Consider the following 19611-nt stretch of genomic DNA (forward strand, 5'->3'; position numbering starts at 1 on the left):
TGCACCATCTCACATGTATTTGTGTGGCTGAAAACTTGGAGGTCATTAATAAAAACATTTTTAAGAACAGTTTTCTGGGCCATTCAGTCAGGCTGCACGCCCACTTCTGCCACAGAGCTGCGTTGTCTGTGGGTCGTTTGCTGCTCTGGAGCAGAGTAAGTGTCTGTGTGAGTTCAGGATGCTTTTCTAATCAGTGTATCAGGATATTATTCAGGATAGGTTGCTATCAAAATGTGAACTGATAAGTTATGTCTTTTACGGAACATTTTACTAATGCTAAGTGGGAGAACACAGCCTCCTAAAGAGAAGATAATTGAATTTTGCATAAATAACAGCGTAAAATGTGGAATATTTCCTTGCACTTTTTTCAAAGTTGGATTAAATGTAAAAATGCTTACCTTCTTCTAGCAAAGATAATTAATTCTTTCTCTAATGATTCTACATGCTTTCAGAAAGAGTAAAACGATATAAATTTCATATTCTTCCCACAGCTGTGTTCCCCTGTGAAGCTGCAATCGCACAGATTGCAAAAGCAAGATAACTGTTTACAAAGATAAAAATATTTAACCTATTTCATACATTGAAGAAGTAAACTATATTTCTCTATGAGAACTCCCTTTGTTGATAAATGACATTTTCTGTGTAGACTGAGAATGGTGATGAACCCAGAGCCTTAAAAGCAGTGTTAGAAAGGGTATAGCAATATTCCTTATCAGTTAAGGTGGAAATCTTGTATCACCTTGTGATACAGCTTCTACACTGGGACAGTTAGCTGCCTTCTGAAAATTTTTGTTCAATCCCAGGCCAAACCCAATAATAACTTACTAAATAGCTGAAGAGTTCTTTATTAAATGTTCTATCACACTTACCTGTTCTGTTACTCTATTCATATTTATTTTTAAATATCACTATTCTTGGTTACATCTATTCAAATGCAATGACAAAGTCTTACATCTGTCTGACTCTTGCCCATGTTTTTTTTCCTTCTTTAGGCGAGAAGCAAGATGATATAGACTAAATAAACTAGATTTTCTATTCTATTTTACCTTTAAATATAATGCTAATGTGTTACACTGGAAGTAAATTTTGTTTATCATCTTATGTCACACAGAACCTCTTGAGACAAATAGAATTGTCGGACAGTATGTACATCACTGAGTCGGCGATTAGTAGTTTATTCAGCCTTACCCAGGAAGGTGCTCATCTGTGCCGTATCATAGCTAAGGTAAGGGGACATATGGTATATTCCAAAGTAAATTAGTAATACAAATGAGTTACATTACTTAATACAATAGTGGCTGTGAGATTTGAAATGTACAATACAAGATTAAATTCTGTATTTCAGGACACAATCTAGGTTAAAGAACAGCAAAATTTACTCTGAGAGACTTTTCTTCTTATTTTGCTGTTTTTGCAGGCCTTACTCTGTAGAGTTTATTACCACAGTTATCCTATTAAATTAAAAAAAAAAAAAAAAAAACAAAAAAGAAAATAAGAAAAAGGAAAAAAGGGGGGCTGCAAACCCAAGCAACTGCAGTAGGATGGTAAGCTCTGACAGGCTTCTGGGCATTGACTCGGCTACAGTTGTCTTTGTGCTGCCTGAGGTATTGCCACTCCCTTCAGCATTTTGAGCATATTTTACTGTCTCTCCTGACAGTACTTTTTAAGTACCAGCCATATAAGTGGAGAAAAGCTTTACGATTGGCCATGCATATGGTTGACTATGCAGAGAAACAATGAGGCCTCTTTGGCTGTGTCCAGAGATGGTTAGAGATATTATTAAAGATGTAATTTTAGAAATACTTTGCACCCACTATTTTCCTTTTACAGAGGAATGTCATTGCAGTTACTTCTGGCAGTGTGTATTCTTGTTTACTGAGTAGCTGGTCCTAACTTTCAGTATGAATGAATCATCCTCCCTAGATCAATGATTCTGGAGATCTCTGCAGAGTTTGCACCTTTGAGGGCACTTGGATCTTGAAAAAGTGAGAAAGGCAGAGCATTGTGTGAGGTTAAGGATAGGATAATCACAACCACAGTGTATAGAGAAAGATGTCTCCTTTCCCAAGCTTCTGGTTGTGGACTGGTGTGCCAGTCACTTGTCTTGCTCAGAGATGATGTTAAACAGTAGCATTTGATTCATTTTAGTTCTGATTTGCCTTTAGATGGATGTTTATACCATAAAAAGTACCGCTTTGTTCTGAAGGCTGCGAACGAGGTAGACATAGAAACATGTAGTGGATCCTGGCAACAGCCTAGGTTTAATTTTTTCTAAATTGGTATTTGAGCTCCACTCAGTGGCATCCAAAAACAATGTTAAAATGTTGAGTATTGAGGAAGCAGATAGAACTAACAAATTGAAGAAAATTGGTCTTGTGCTTTTTATCATTATGTGGATTCCATGACAGTTTAATTTAGCACAAGTGAAGTCTGACCTTCCATAAATTACTAAATTAATTTATTGCTAAAACCTGGATGTGTCACAGGTTTACAAGTGAGGAAATGCATTCCCTTATGCAAAGAACCCTAAGTGGTGTTTGGCTGCCAAATTAGTGGTGATTGTATTACCTGTTCTGTATGTCTCTTTCCTCCTTGCACTGTGAAATACATTTGTCCCAACTCACCATCATCCTTCACCCTCTGTATTGCCTCAGTTTTCTGCAAGGTGGCAGAGGAATTCTAACAGACCAGAATTTTGAATTCAGTTACTTGAGTAGTTAGCTATGACAGTGAAAGTGCAGGGTCATTTGGGAAAAAAAAAAGTAAATTAAAAAATTCGGAACTGTGCTCACTCATTTTAAGAGGTTGAGAGTGGATTCAAGTCTTGCAAAGATCTCAAAACTTCCCATAGATACAGAAGTTCCCTTGAAAATTGTCATAATATCTTTGGTAAAAACTAGTCAGAGAAGTGGAATATTTGTTTACAGTGAAAGCAAAACCGAACAAATTTGTTCATGTAACCTTGAAGTCTTACTCTCCATGACAATGTGTGATCTTGTGGAACACTGTTAGGTTTTTTTTCCTGTCACAAGCTATAAATTACAACTCTAAAGCACACCAAAATCTTAGACATGCAAACAAAAGAACCCTGATAATATTGGAAAGCTATGATATTGCAGGAACCGATTTCTTACTTTACATTTTGGTAAAGATTTCAGTCTTCTTCCTCCCCTGCCAATATTTTTACCAAAATTTAAAAAGGCTTTGAAATGCGAACTCCTTATGCTGAAGTGTCACCTATAATTTCATTCCACCTGGAGGCATTCTTCGACTAATATATATTTTTGGGGTTTTTTAGCATGTAACTTTGTAATCTGCTGTGAAAGAGTCATGTTACTGACTCACCCTGTCAGCCCGCTAGTCATTCTCACTAGCTGTCAGAAGTATAAAGACTAAGATCTTTAACACAAATAGGTAGTAGCAAGGGCAAGATAAGAAATGGAGAAAGCCTAAATAATAATAAAAATCCTTGAATTCTGAGCTAATAGAAGAACCAATGTTAAGGTGTGAGTTCTGAAACATAATATGTGGTGTTCATCTACAAGCAGCTACACTGGTGGCAGCATGTGCCTTCATGTTCTGAGAGCATAGAGACACTAAAAATCAGAAATTAGAAATTTTGATTGGACTTGAGCAACTGTCAAAAATTAGTATTACTTGATGTGGACTGGTTCTAAATTGATCTGGCTTCATAACAACCAGAAGAATCAGTAAAAAGCAGTTCCAGAGTTACAATAAATAAATGATGGGACATAGAGTGATAAAGAAAAAAAGTCTTTATAAATAAATCCATTTCATTGATGATAATTAGTCTAACACCAACTGTATTGAACTGGAGGGCAAAAATGAAGATAATGAAGAGAAATATCTGCTTATCACACCCTTCTTTGGAGAATGCTTGGCTATTTGCATTCCATATGGATCACTTGCTCTGAGAAGCTTCTAATCCATCTTGGTCTTACCTTTGTACATCACTTACTTTTCTAGCAAGTATTTGCTTGCTTGCATGAAGATTTCCATGGAGATCATCTTTCCAGCTAATTATAAATGTTGTCCTCCATCATGAGGAAAGGCTTGATGAGAATTCACTGCACTTTGGGTCATTTCAGGCTGAAACTGCAAAATATTACACCTTAGAGTTGGATACCTTTTCTCTCCCGTCTTTATTCACTCAACCCATTATGCACAGTGGGGCTTTTTATACTCATGACCTCCTTCACATACTTTTTGTGATTGTTTTTCAGGTGATTTTGTTATCAACTGCTAGCCCTTCTGAACAGCATCTCAGGGATGTCTCCATGAAATTGAATTACTGTTAATCTGATATAGGAGAGAAGTAGGTCATCAAACAGTAAAGCAAGTTCTCCTTTCTTTCAGATACTGCTTCACAGAGTATGTGAAGCCGGTTCCAGATGAAACTTGAATTCCAGCAGGAGTAGCATTTCATGTGTTATTTGGTCAAAAACTGGAAATGCCAAAAAGTATGCAAAGGATAAAAAAACCCGCATGCTTAGAGATATCAGGAACTTTTGGAAAGGTGCACGTTAATCTCCAAAGAAAGCAAAGCTCAGTGCTGATACGTTTCTTTGTCTGAATGGTATTGTTTACCTGTTTGACCAATTTATGCGTATCCCTGTCAGATGGAGTAGTTTTGTCACCATTGCAAAAGATTCAGGGGACAAATCTTTAAAAAAGATGAATAAATCCTGAGGAATGCTGAGATGCCAGTGAGGGGAGTGTTTTTGACAAGCCGTAGAATCAGGCTCCATATTTCCTTCCTGTTCCGTATTTCACTTGCTGCTCTCTAGGTTCATTACTCATGATCAATATTTTACAGCTTGGTAATGGCACACAGGGCACAAAATAAACAGTTTAGATCTCCTCCTGACAAATGCAGTGATAAATCACTTCCTGTCCATCAGAGGCAAAAGCAGGGCACCCATTTGTCATACAGAAAGCTTGAAGCAAATGTGCCAATATCACTTGAGCTTTACTAGTGTTGTCCACAAACTTCTGCCTATTATGACTAAAGCTGAGAATCGGATAATCTCCGATTCCTCTGAACTGTGGGGACTTTCAAACCGATACTAAAATTAAAATAAAAATTAAAAAAAAAAAATCACAAAACAGCCAAAAACCAATTACCTTAGGTTTGGGGACAACATTGTAATAGCTTTTATCTATATTTTTTATAGATACTTTAATTACTGCTTAGGTGAAATATCAATATCTTTTTGTGGAAGGAAAAATATGACTGAAACTTCTTTTTAGTGTACTTTCTCTTTTTTATTTTAAAGACTCAGAAATGTCTTTTTGCAGTAGGCTATATATAGCAGTACTAGATATAAAATAACTCATACAGGTACATGTGCACTTCTTACAATTCCAGAAATAAATTTTACTCTTAGCAAACCTCTGTAAGCCTACTGTTTTCACTGATCTCACAGAAATTATATATATATATATATATATATACATGTGCAAAGACATAATATAAAACTTCTAGCTTGAAATATATTGAGGTGTTAATTTTGTCTAATTCTAATTTTCTCAAACATCGATATATATTTTTGTTAGCCTTAAGAGATAGCTTTGTTTGCTCTATTATAGTCTACGCTATTGCAGCAGAACTAGTACAAAAACGTGAAATTCTGAAAATGAGTGAAGTCTGAATTGTAGCCCGGAGGTTTTATATTAGTATGACCTGTTGAGCTTTCAAATAATACAAATGGTTGAGGAGAAAAAGATTATTTCTGCGAATCTAAAAATATTTTTTATATAGAGATTACTGAAACAGGCTTAAAAAGAAGGGTGAATATTATACTTGGTCCATGATTTGAACTATTTTAATTTACTACTGTAATCTGATAACTTTAGTCTGAGATCTTTCATCTGTCATTAATATTGTGAATGCTTTCCTCTTCATTATATGTCTGTTCTTACATAACTTAAGGTATCTATAACTATGCTCAAATCTTTGTTGCCACATTAAAGAAAAAACAAAGTAGGAATGCAAATTTTATATATTAGAGGATGAAGATATGGATTGTAACTGTATAGAACTTGATACCTGTTTCCATCTTATTTTCAGTAGCTCTCCAACCATATGACCTTCTCTTTCGTATTTTATCATTAAGTAAATATTGTATGGAGCTCAGAAATGTAGAGGAATAGGAAATATATGTTAACAAACATTTGTTTTAAACTAATAAGGTGTGGTTGAACTATCAATTAAATGCCACTCCAATTGCTGCCTATTGATAAGTCTTTGTAGCTTTCGCAGGAATGTCAAGTTTAATTTAACTTGTGCTCATAATTGCTAAAAGTCAATCACTTAAGCACACCTCCCACTGAGGCTATATTACTTTTTCATTGCTCAGTATATAAGCATTAATCAACTTGAGTTCTCTCTGTGAATTTAACACCCTCTTTGTTAGTGTTGTGATGATAGCTAATCTGGATACATTACTAAAGGAATCTACCTCCCATCCCAATCTCAGTTAAATACTAAGGAAACAGTGCTGCTTTGCTGATTTTTGCTTTTCCCCTGCAGGAAGGAGGTGTAGTTGCTCTCTTTAAGATCTGTCGCCAGGATTGTTTCAGGTGCCTTTACCCCCAGACACTGAGAACATTGGCATCCATTTGCTGTGTAGAGGAGGGGATGCACCAGCTGGAAAAGGTAGGCACTTCAGTGTTTTTTGCTGACTGCGTCATAAACCAGAGAAGTCCTGTCTTTAGTCTCTTCTAGGAATTGATAACTTGGTGGCATCTGACACTGTGGTCCATACTATGCTCACTGTTTCTGTGTTGAACACGTCTTCAGTCTTTACGAAACTAGCCCCAGCAATAACATTAACCTCTTCAGTTGCCTGCACAAATAAGCTTTCTGAGTGGAGATCATTTTCATAAAACAGGTAAACACATTAGTAGCTACATCAAAAAACTAGGGGAATTATAATTTTTGAGCTCTCTGAAGTGTTTGTTTAGAAACTCCAGTATGTCAAATAACCCTTAAAAGATAGGAAGCTTTATACCTCTTTAAATCCTTTCCTGACACTCAGGTAGGGCACCTGCTTGTGGCACTGCAGGAACTTGTGAGAGTTGTTATTGCACAGAAAGAACCAGGACAGATATAGCAGCTAGCCAATAGAAAAATGTGTCTGCTAATCAGCAGCAGGTCTCATAAAAGCCAATTTTAACTGGGATGGCAAACATCAAAACATTATCCAGATAAAATTATATCAACTGCTTAGGCTCCATTCCTTTCTCACTCTCACTACATACTGCTGTGTTTTGGAAAATGAATGCTCTGGTCACTAAATCATGATCTCATCCTTTGTATTTCATAAAACAGTCATCTTCCACAGCTGAATAATGGCCTCTTCAAGTTAATGATAAATGATTTCACTGCCACTTTACATTGACGTATCTTGTAATTTACTGCCCAGAATTCAAGCAAACTGTGACAGAACATCTGCAGCAAAAAGCAAGTCTCTGAGCTTACAGTAAATGAAGATGACTTAAATTTTTTTTGACATAATCCTGGTTCAGACTGACACCCAGAATCAGTCTACAAGGATCTTTCATTATGTCCACTATAGTAGTGGAAATAATAGAGTTAGAAATGGAAAAGATTGATTCAACTCACCTGGTCCAGTTCCTGGCAGTGTCAACATGCATTTAGTGTGGCCTGTGTCAAAGCTGAAGAAACAGGAGTCCTAGAAAAAGTGATAACTTGCAAGCTCATATGTCTTTGATCTACTTTAATGTTGGTCACTAGTAAAATTGCTCAGGGTAAACTTTGTCACAGTCACAACTGGAGTAGGGTTTAAAGGATTTTTTACTGAAATCCCTACCACTGCTTTCAGTAGTTCATTTTTCACCTGGGGCTTCAATTCTTAAATCACATCTTGGCAAAGCCTAAGTCTGCAACACGAGGGGCTGGACATTAATCCTACTCACCTGACTGAACAGACATGTTTATGACAGGAGTAGTTGGTTATCACTTTGTGAAACTTTTGCCTAAAATTGTATTCCTGAGGATCTGGATGTTATGCGGGTCCAGTACGTGCCTGGGTTTCTGGTGGGGGAGAATGGTATATTTCATATATCAAAAGAAATAAATTTTCTCTGCAAGAAGGTTAATGTCTCTCCAAGTGCTAAAGGAGGTTAAACAACGCAGGCCAGGACAATGCTATATCATCTGTAAATAATCTATCAGCTGGTGACAGCCAGTATATAGAGCTAAGGAAATACAGTAAACAAAAAGGTTTTCCTACTCTTTATACTCTCTTTCCACTCTTCCTGGACACCTGTTTAGAAGCAACAAGATATTCTGACCAGAGTGAATGAATGAAAACTGTGTGGATCAGATAACCAGTATTTTGATGTGACCAGAACTCCAGGGTTTTTTTATATTGTCTGCTTTAAATAAGAATGCTTTTTTCTTTCAAAGTTTGAAGTCTTCTTGCAAAGAACAAAAAAGAGGTTTAACAATATTAACATTCTTATAATTACAGAAATTACCATAAGACTTCTTATCTGGCAGAAAGGGTGGCTTCTATTATCCAACTAAGTACCTGGGTGGTGGTGAAGCATTTAATTTGTTCTAATGTGAATATCATTATGCCACCTAGTGCATTAAAACTTCAGTGCAATTTGAACTTCAAAAAATGACAGAAACTTCACTCCAAAAAATAAATCTTGGCCTCCAAACAATTCAGAATAGGTAATTCAGGATTAAAAAAAAAAAAAAAAAAAAGAAACCACATAACCCAAACTCCCACCTCCTCTATTTTTCAATTAGATTTTACAACCATTAGAGTGTTTAAAAGACCACTTAAAAGAAAGCCACAAGAGTTATCATTTCTAATGGAACATTTGTCCGGGAGGTGAACTAAAAGGGGGTAATATACTTTCTGCAGTAATTGTAGTGCTTAATTACTCTTAATTATTCCTAATATTAGGAATATTATTTATTTATCCAGTGCTCTTTGATCTTGTCAATTCAGTAGCAATACAAGAAGGTAACAAGAACATCTGTGTTAATGTAGATGTTTATTTAGAAAGCAAGCAAGGAAATCAGTAGTTCACAGGAGGCAACCCAAGTAGAGTATTTTAACATTTTTCTTGGGTTTTAAGATACTTGAATATTAGGCTTTCTTTATAATTAGTGCAAATTTAATATGAATTACATTATACTGGTTTTAAACCATTTGTCTTGGGTGAGTTTTCTGAATTGCAGTGTGGAAATACTGTCCTCATTTAGTAATGAACAAAAGTAACAACTGAGTACTCGTTTCTAATGATATAGAAAATTGCCTATTTTAAGCAAAAATATTTTCCTCAATTTTTTAAAAAATAATTCTTGTTCTTCCCAGTCACGCATCTTTAAATATATATCTAAACTACTCTCTTATCAGCACACTTGAAAAAGCCATTAGTACTTTTTATCATCATCTTGATAAACAAGCTGATCTTTCTATTAGTTACAATGACCAAGTAGTCTTCGAAATGATTATCTTTCACGCTTTTAGGTGACACTAGTTGGCTGTATGTACAATAATGCAAAATCTGTTCATTAAAACACCAGTTTTAGAATAGTTATTGTTTCACTTGCAAATACTTTACTGACTTTTGAAAAGGTACTGTTACTTTGCTGTACATTGAACTACAGAGCTCCAGGAACCCAACAGTAATAATCAGGCAGTTAAAGTAGAAAGGCGGTGAAGAAACAGTCTCATTTTGTGACTGAGGGCTGCATGTAAATAAATGTTGTTCTATGTAACCTGTGCTCCACAAGTGGTAATTTTGGTGCTTCAAGCTGCTTATGGATGTCCGGTTGTTTGGTACACTTCGGTTTCATAATCCACTGTGACACCAGCAGATTTGAGATTGTTCTTTGGTCTCAGCTGCCTGACCAGTCCCACTTCAGAGAGGAGTGGAGAGACCCTGGAAAGCAATTGGAATTTTCCACCTTTGCATTATTCCTGTAGCTGCCTGTCCCTGTACCCAAGAGAGCTTTTTCATCTGTGTCCTGTGGCACATGAGCAGGCACAGTTTTAGTAGAGCCTCAGAAAGGAGGGTTATTCTTGGTCTAGGCAGTCCAGAGTTTATGCAGACAATATAGAATACAGGTAATGGATAATACAGAAAATAGCTAAAATTGCTAAAAACAGAACTGAAAGGAGTTTGGGGGGGAGCATGGCTGGAAGCTGGAGAACAATGTGCAGTCTTGTTGAAGTCTGAAGACTGTGGCAGTTTCTCTGCTTCAGGTCTGTCCATACAAGACCAGCGGTTGACTGGTGCTACAAGGCATGGCTTTCCAATTTTTGCCCTATGCTGGAGCTCAGTTGTGTGGTTTCTTTACTGAGACAAACTTTCTGTTGCGATAAAAGCAGAATTAGTTCAGAAATAAACAGATAGTGCAATGTACTGCCATTTTTACTGTGCATATAAAACATTACATTAAAAGGCTGCAACTCAGCTGGGACATAGATCGAGGCTCAACTGCCACAAAAACATAATGAATTATACAAATAGTCATTCAAGCAGCTGCCTAAATATTAGCAGTGTGCAGTTCATGTTTACTTACACTATTTAAACTACTCCAAAAAGCAAGACACCTGGAATCAACTCATTAAGAGAAGCTGTTCCAGAGAGGCTGGTGACAACAGTTGTTACTTTCATTAATAAAACTTTTTTTTTGTTTTTAACAAATGACACAGCTTTTGTCATTGAGCTTTAAGCAAAATTGCCTATTTATAAATTGCTTTTAATCCTTCTTTTAAAGCACATCATATCAAATGACTTACCTTTAGAAAAAGAATGTGAAGAACAGGAAGCAAGACCAAAGTGTGCAATTTTTGTGGTTGGGGAACCATGACTTTCACAAAGACTTCTTAAATATGACTGACCTAAAATCTATTATTTACTGTGAACTCAGTCTGATTTTTAAGAACAGCCATTAGCTCATACACAATAATAATTCCTGCGTGATGGGGATTATTCTGTCAATATATATGGAAAACAAGATTTTGGTGGGAATTAAGTAAAATGTTTATTAAAGAACCTGCAACTACAGTTTATTCATAGCTTTTGGGTGAGTGTGAGCTGATCACTTCGTTCAGCTCTAACTACTTTGAAATTTCAGTTTCAAACACTAACCCCAGACAAAACCAGGGAGTAACTTTAATTACATTTCAGATGAAGTATATAGTCTTAAATCTCAGCTGCTAAACCCACTAAGGTTCATGTTGCTGTAGGGTGAGACAGAAGTGAGAATTATGAAGAGAGCTTTGATCGTGAGAGTTTGGATGACCTGGTACGAGGTACAGTCACCGCTTCTAAAATCTGAACACAAAAGTTAGCTGGTGGCCCGTGGATTTCATTGTCACAGCATGTGAATGCTTCACAACCATGAAAGTTTTTATTTTCACAGTACCTGGTATATGATGGAAATAACTTCATACCATACAAGAGATCGCAAATTTGCCTGATTTGAATGAACTATATAGCTGTCTTCATATTTGAATATTCCCAATGCGAGATACCAGGGAAAGCAAAACATTAGTAATGTCTCTGAGAAAAGATGAAATTGCTAGTGATTAGGAAGGAGAGACCCATATGCTGCTACATTTAAAAGCACGTGTCTGCAGGTTGTTTGCTTTTTTTAAAGTAGTGCAGCTTTCTGAGAAGTAGTGAAATGTTGATTTTTATCATGGCAAATAGTGCCTTATTCACAGGACTCCCAGTAATGAGAAAAATCTCAGAAGTGCAGAGGTCTGCCTCAGCCTCTCTCACTCCTCAGAGAAGAGCTTTGTGTTAAAATTTCTTTTTCTTTCTGGTTAATATATGAAAAAAATTTATGGCTTATTTCAGTGCTTTTGCACCCAGTTAGTTTCAGAACAAGGGATTAGATGGGCCCATAAAATGATAAAAATTACATAGCTGTTTTGTTCTAAAATGAGTTGAGTTCAAGAGTTTAAAAGATTAAACTTTTTTTTTTTAAAAGAAAAGTATTTTCAAAAAGACCATAGTTTTCAAAATTCAGTTTTAATTCATGGAAAGTAAAATTTCATGTTATTGTGTCTACCCAGTGAGATAGGGCAAGGCTGGATATTAACAGCAAAATACAGGACTTTTAGAAGTCATTAGAAGGTGATAAGTTGTTAAGGGGCCCTTCTCTTGTCCCTTTCCCACAAAACCCAGATAACATGCAAAGTTATAATTCTTTCTGAGATTTTCATGGGTCACGTTTAAAACGCATTCTCACCACCGTTTTATGAAGGAGAATATCATTCCTGTTTGTTCCCCAAAGTAGTGCTTTTTTACAGGAAAAACGTGAAGCTTCATGGCTGGGAAGAGACGGGAAACTTTCTGCATGCTTAAATCCACAGAACACTGGCTTGTGTGCTAAGAGCATCTGAAATGATTTAGATGGAAAGAGTTCAGGTGATACGTTCCTCTTACTACCCTTTGGCTTGGAGAGTCAACTCTTGTTCTGGTTTGCACAATGCCCTTTTTCCTATCCGAGAACATTGTTTTGGTTCATTTTCTGTGGCTGTTTCTAGCCAGGCTTTGAAGTCATGAACTTGTGAAGTTATGAACAGTAAGCAGGTATGGGTAAAGAGATTTCTGTTCTTCTGAATTTTGAGAGAGGAGGATAACCTTTTAAAAACTAATTCCAGCAACTTTTGACATGCAGTGCAGAGCACACAGAAACTTGGTGTCATTGACAGCTGGTGCTGTTGTCACTGGGTAATTGTGTTGGTCACAGGTGAAAGAAGAGCTACAATGACACAGAAATATAAGTCAACCCTAAGGAACAGTGTGGGGAACAACATTTCCCGAAGCTGCTTTTCACATAGCCATTTTGATAACCAGGCGAATCCATTTCAGTAGCTGAGTTTGTGGTACAATTAGATAATGTAAAGTTCTAGGCTTGCAGCTCTTTAATTTACTGGACGCTTCTTCTCAGTAAGGCTGTTTAATTAATTGGCAGTGAAAAATGTGCTGGGTTTGGCAAATTATGTTTCTGTCAAAGCCCCTGCAAGATTCATTAAATCATATCTGAGAGTGCAGGAACTGCCCTTCCTCAACTGCTGGCTTCATATATATTAGGTGGTGTTTCAAGTTTTACCTCCTGATAACACAGCTATGTATACATAATTAGTAAATACAGCTTCTTTCAGCACAATCCCAGGCAAGTGTAGCAAATTTTCTTAGGTTGTTGCAGAATCTATCTTCAGATGCAACAGGCTGCAGTTCTAGGGCAAAATGCTTTGGAAGTCACAGAAGGGACAGGTCTCTGAGTACTGAAAACCAGTATGAAAACATGTTTTATAAAAACACAACAGAAACTTAAACCTGCCACTCATGAAGAAAACGAATAACAGCAACAAAAAAATACTAAAAACCAACTGGCGGCTAATCTCTGCAGTATCATTTGGTCTGTTGAAAACCTTTGGCCAGTTACACAGCAGATTAAAATTTGTTTGCTTTACATTAGTATTCACTTTATCATGCGAAGAGAAAAGCAAGGGTTTTTTTAATAGACTTGTTCAAGAGACATAGAATTGAATAAAGACAGACATGTTAGTGCAAGATTATGGGGCATTGCCAGATCTCTGTAGGATAAAAGTAGACACGAAATGCTTTGGCTGAGGTCACAGCCATTATTCCAACTCTGTTAAAATGGCTAATTAAATTATAGTGGTTGTGTCGTCGTAGCCCTGATGGTCTAAGGAGATATGTATCAGTTGCTCTAATAAAAGATATTAACTCTCCTTACAAACCTTGCTTCACTTTAATCATATTATAGATTTTAGAAGAGGGAGAAAGGAGCCAGCAAGTGTAGCACTAAAGATAAATATTTTGATAATACTAGTGAAGTGGGACAATGTGAGACTTAGCTAAGGACTTGGTGAATAGCTGCCTTTGGAGGATACAGATTCTGTTGTTTATCAGTGGATCCACATTTAGATATCAGGCCTGGCCCAGACTGCAAACATATACACACGTGCTAAGCTTTGAGCACGTGTGTAATTTCATTTAAAACCAAGAAAACCACTACCTGTTAAAAATGTCAACAGAGATGTGTGTCTGTTGGTCTGTTCATGATTGTGTCTCAGACTGCAATAAATTTCACAGAGTAAATACTCATTTGGTGATCACTAAACTCGTAGTGCTGTGGAACAAAGCAAATCTTTCAGAGTCAGATGACAGAGGTACAAGAGCTTTTTGATAAACAGCATCTGCCTTTTCAGTGGAGGCACAGCAGGCAGCCTATAAATTGATACATAAATCTATCTATACATTGATAACAAAAACATGAGCTGTCGTCTAACACAACAATGAACACTTTAAGTCTTTCGCCTTTAGTGTGAGTCCTTCCATGTCACCCACAGATTTAGGCTTTGCTTCCCTTCGTCCTGTGCTTAAAGTGGCATATCGCTTAAGCATGGATCTGTGATAACTTGTCCACACACAGATATTTTATAACAGTCAAAGGAGACCTGTTTTATTTGGGTTATGTCATGTTTCAGTAAGACCTGATCCAGAGAAGGCATTGCAGTGGCACTCAGGTATTATCAATAACATGTTGAGAGTAAATCTTGCTGCTGCTCTGTTGTAATTTAGATAAGTTTTATTTTGAAAGATGAAAAGGAAAGTCCTCAGACTATGCCAGGTTACTGAGGTGTACACTTCAGCGTGCAAGATCAAACTGGAGCAGTGCCTGTAGGATGCCATTCCCTCCAACTTAGTTTTGAAAACCTGAGCTGGTGCCAGGTTACCACTCTGCACTTGTTTGGCTCCCATATAATTTACACATGGTTTTTGCAGTCAGTTATATTGGTATTTTATGCTATCTATTGATTTTATATTTCACTAAGTATTTTATATAAAGCACTCCAAATAGCTTTAGATTTATGTTTCAAAAGTCAGGATGTTAAGAGAATTTTATAAATGAAAAATAATTTGGAAATCACCAGATGATGATTCTTCTGTAATGATTTAAAATATTGCTTAAAGTGATGACAATGATTAGGGCAGCAAATGATCCACAAATGACGTCTGAAGGAACAGAAGCCAGCACATCAAATGACAGGTGGGTTTTCCCTGCCTAATAATAATAATAATAATAATCTATCAAGCAAATTTAATTTTAAGATGAAAGAAGAAGCTTACTCAGCTCCTAAACTGAAGGCAGAGATTAATGAGAATCAATTGAAGCATTTAAAAAGAGTGCAGGGACAGAGCTATTTTGGACCTCAAATATTCCTCTTGTCCCTGATAGAGGCAGAAAAGAAACTGGAAAGACATGGCCTTATAGAACGACCTATCAGATGAGTAGCTTTCATAATTATTTCCTTCTCACTCAGCAAGAAAATGTTGCATTGCATATCTGCATTTGTATCCCTATGTAAACACCCATACTGAATGTGCTTATGTTATATGCATTAAACAGCTTAGCTGTAGCTGCAGTAAAGTGTGAGGAGAGATAGGGGTGAAAATACTTATTAAATGAGACAGATGCATTGGATAGCTCCCTCCTCACAAAATCTCTGCTGAAATTAACTACGCCAGTCTAACTGACCCATCCTGGTGCAGACATCATGACTCAGTATTGTTGATGATTTTTGTGACTCATTAGAAAAGTCCAGACTTTACTGCTCAGAGCCTCCATTTCTTGATTGGCTGACTTTTGAGCTTGCCTAAAACCCCACTGATTTCAGAGACCTCTGCAGAAGGAAAGGCATATCTACATAGATTTGGTTACCAATGGGGACTGAAATGCCTTTGTACCCTGGGAATTCAGTGCTAGCATTATTTTCCCTTCTAAGGCTTCTGCCACATTTATTTTCTTGCCCGAATTAACTATGCGTCTTGGAGTTTTCTAGTGCTCTATATGGTTTCTTGTATATCTATTCTTGCTTGCATAACATTGATTTTCAAAATTTTTACACACATTTAATTTTGAAGGACTGAACTCTCACAGATACATATTTAAAAAAAGCAAAAGGAGAAATTCCTTTATTTGTTCGTCTAACTGCAGCTATGGAATTCCTTACTAATATAAAGCTACACTTACAGTAGTACTGAATGACCAAACACCTCAAAAATAAAATATAAAATATTTATTCTGGTTTCAGGTGACTTATATTTCTTTTCTTTGTGGCATGCCAGCTGGAAATGGATAACTATGTTCCATCTGCTGGAGTTTTTAACTCATCCATTAATGAGCCGATCTTAATCACACCTGAGGATAATATGATGGAAGCTGCTAGACAAAGTGACTGGCTTACTTTGATCTGGTAATGAATATCGGTCACCTACAGGGGGGCAGAGTCAGTCCCTGAGAGCACTGCAGAAAATTGTTTTTCCTCACAAGAGCATTCACATTCTGATTTAACTTCTCAGTTTGACCACTTCCTTGGGCTTGTTTTTTCATAGTAGTTCAAACGAACAAAATACATAAACCTCAACTTACGCTCAACTTAGACCTTGGCTCTTTTCCAAAACCACTGTTGTAATTCTTGTACTCCCCTGAGTGTTACTACCCTTCCTTGGGTTCAACATGGGTTTAACAAGCCTCTTTTGTCACAGCACTTACCAGCGTTCACACTTGTTTATGCTGTGAGGCTTAAGAGTCCTGATGTGACACAGGTTCAGTGCAGGTGTAAGCTGGGAACCTTTTCTAGCTGCAGGTACTAAGAAAACTTTGCAAATTGGGTCTCGGCAGTGCTCCTAAAATGCACAGGCCCATGTTGTTGTTACTGACAGGGAAATTCACAAATTTTAAAAAAATCTCATCTTATACATAAACAGTTGCTTGTGTGTTTTGTTTGTTTTCACCCAATGTTTGCCAAAATTATGGTTAAAATACATAGTTCAAAACCTTTATCTCTTTCTTCCTCTCCAGTACCTATCACCGCAACAAAGTGAGAAAACACTTTACAAAGCAGGGAAAAGTACCCACGGGAAATTTTTTTATAATAGCTTCAACCAGTTCTAGTTCTGGCCATTATTAAACTTTTTACCAGTAGATTTGCTTGGTTTAGATGAGTGCTGAGCATTTTAACTGCCCCACCCAAACAGCATTATGTAAGCACAAAACTATCTCAGTGCTTTCCTGTTGCTATTGGTATATTCTGACTGTCACATGGGCCAAATGTTAACTCTTACTGGAGCTGAGTCTTTTCCCTGAGCTAGTTGTAAAAAAGAAACAGAGGATATCAAACTCAGTGTAAGTTAATTGACTAATTAGCTGAAAGCCAGTATCCTTTCCTTTTAATATGTATTTTAAGTCAGGGCTGGAAGTGTTGAATTACTCAGGTAAAGTATCCTGCATGTGCTCCTAACAAAAACAGAGGAAATGAATTGTATAAGCTTTTTCTTTCCTCATGTTTGTAATGAGCTAAAAGCTGCCATGTGGCTTAGCTGAAGCTCACCCATGATATGTATGAGTCTATTTCTTAAAAAAGTGAAGGTTAAATAATAATTGATAGCAGGTGATATAGAGGCATGTTTGTGTGTCAGTGTGGTTTTTTTTGCTTAGGCCTGTTTGCAGGAAACCATTTAGATCTGGCATTCTGCCTGATTTGTACTAAAACTTTCATGTTTCATAAAGCATCTATGAGAACATTTAAAGAGCTGTTGGAAAAACAGTCTCATCCGTTTAAGATAATAATCCTGTTTTTGAAAAACTAACCATCTAAAAGCATTGCTCATGTATTTACTGTATCTTACTTCTTACTAAGTTCCCAGACAACAGCTCTTTCACTGACTGTTCCTTCCCTTGTAAGTATTGTCTAGTGTTTTTCCTTTTCAGAGAGTTTTCAGTTTGTTTATTTGCAGTCCCTGGGAATGGATGAGCAAGCTTTTGTATGGATCAGGGCATACTGATAGGCAAAATCAGTCTCAGTTTTTAGAGATACTTTGCTGCATGTGATAGAATGGTAGGCTTCCACCCCTGCTTGTGTTTCGGTAGGTAGGTAAAGTCGACAGATTAATGAGGGCTGATATAAACCTGGTCTGGACACTTGATCTGGGTGTTTAGTGTTATCTTTAATTTGGAGTTCTCAAGATTGTCTCTTAGGCTCTGTTGTGCATAGCTGATTTTGGGAAGTGAACACTCCACTAGCATTTAGCCTTCAAGTAAAAGTTTGGTCTGACAGTGATCTTCAGCTGAGATGAGGTCTTGCAGAAGGAATCCCTTTGGGACCAGCAGATGAAATTAAGAAGGTAGAAGTCTTTCCAGTTTTTATAAGAGCTCATCTTTGTCACTTTGTTCTCACAAAGAAGGTGAGGGAAAGGTTCCTTAATGTCTTGGTTTCACCAAGGGCAAGTCTTGTCTGACCAACCTAGTGGCCTTCTATGATAGAGTGACTCCATTAGTGGACAAGGGGAGAGTTACTGGTATCATCTCTCTGGACTTCTCTCAGACCTTTGACATGGTCTCCTAATACTGAGAATCCTGCTGTACCAGGCTTGTATGTATGCCCCCTTTATACATTGTACGTAACTGCTAGATTTTATTTTCATATCACTGGGTACAAATATTCTTATCTCAAATAAACTGTTAGTTTCAATCACAAGAAAATAATTTTACACTTTTAAGATACTAACAAAATTACTAAAGCTTCAGTATTTGCCTTTTTTCATACATGTTTCACAGTAACCCCCTGTAATAGGTTTGTTTCTTAAAGACCTGTTTCTTGGGGAAACTCCCTGTGTGATTTGCTAATTCTTGTGCACGGTCAGTTATCCACTATTGCCCCTTAAAACACAGGCAACTATTAGCAACATTTTGTTTTTCTAAATGCCCAGCTTGGTTGCAGTAAGGACATCATAGAATTTGATGGCACATGTAATAGGAAAGATCAACTTCACTGATAGATGTTTTTGATTCCCCTTTGAGTGTCAACAAGGCTTCATGGGATGTACATAAGAGCAAAATTTGGCCTCCCTTCCAAATGCAATTTTCTGAAGTATTCATGCCAGTAATGTCTGATTTTTGAGCTCCAGATAACCCCCTTTTAAACAAAGACAGACAAGAAGACATTAGGACTCTTGTAGAGACACGTAAGTGTGGCATTACGGAGACACAGCAGAAGTCAGAAAGAAACGTTCAGTTACACCAGCAGGCTTTGGATTAGGCCCAAAATAAAAATAAATGGGTCAAAATGTCATCATGAAGAAACCTGCACATAAACCAAGCTGTTTAGGAGAGAAACAAATGCTATGGGCAGAGTTCTTACCAATATGAGGCAACATAAGCAGTGACCATTGTAGTCCATCAATGCATTCTGAAATCCATTACATCCTGCTACAGGGAGTTGTTCCTTCTTCAGCAAGATTACAGAAAAAGTTAGAATCAGAATAGTTTGAGTTGGATGGGACCTTTATAGGTTGTCTAGTACAACCACCCTGCAGCGAGCAGGAACATGTTCAACTAGAGCAGGTTGCTCAGAGCCATGGTTATTGTCTCTTCAGAGGTTAAAAAAGATAGGTCAACATAGGGTGCTAAATTGATTATCGGTCAGCATGGCGGAACAGATCCACTCATGGGGCTAAAAGGCTTATTCAAGTACAGTATCAGGAAAGAAT

General features: G+C 37.0%; 1 protein-coding gene across 8 annotated transcripts in view; it reads left to right on the top strand.

Annotated features, from left to right (window-relative positions):
• INSC (INSC spindle orientation adaptor protein) overlaps positions 1 to 19611 on the top strand; it is a 125752-nt gene that overhangs the window by 70596 nt on the left and 35545 nt on the right. For all 8 annotated transcript variants that reach the window (XM_074918281.1, XM_074918283.1, XM_074918282.1 and 5 more), the window contains 2 exons: positions 1112 to 1225; positions 6554 to 6679. In XM_074918281.1, the coding sequence (XP_074774382.1) occupies positions 1112 to 1225; positions 6554 to 6679 (240 nt within the window). The remainder of the gene's footprint in view (positions 1 to 1111; positions 1226 to 6553; positions 6680 to 19611) is intronic.

Source organism: Athene noctua, chromosome 14 (genome assembly GCF_965140245.1).
Source record: "Athene noctua chromosome 14, bAthNoc1.hap1.1, whole genome shotgun sequence".
Taxonomy (NCBI): Eukaryota; Metazoa; Chordata; class Aves; order Strigiformes; family Strigidae; genus Athene; species Athene noctua.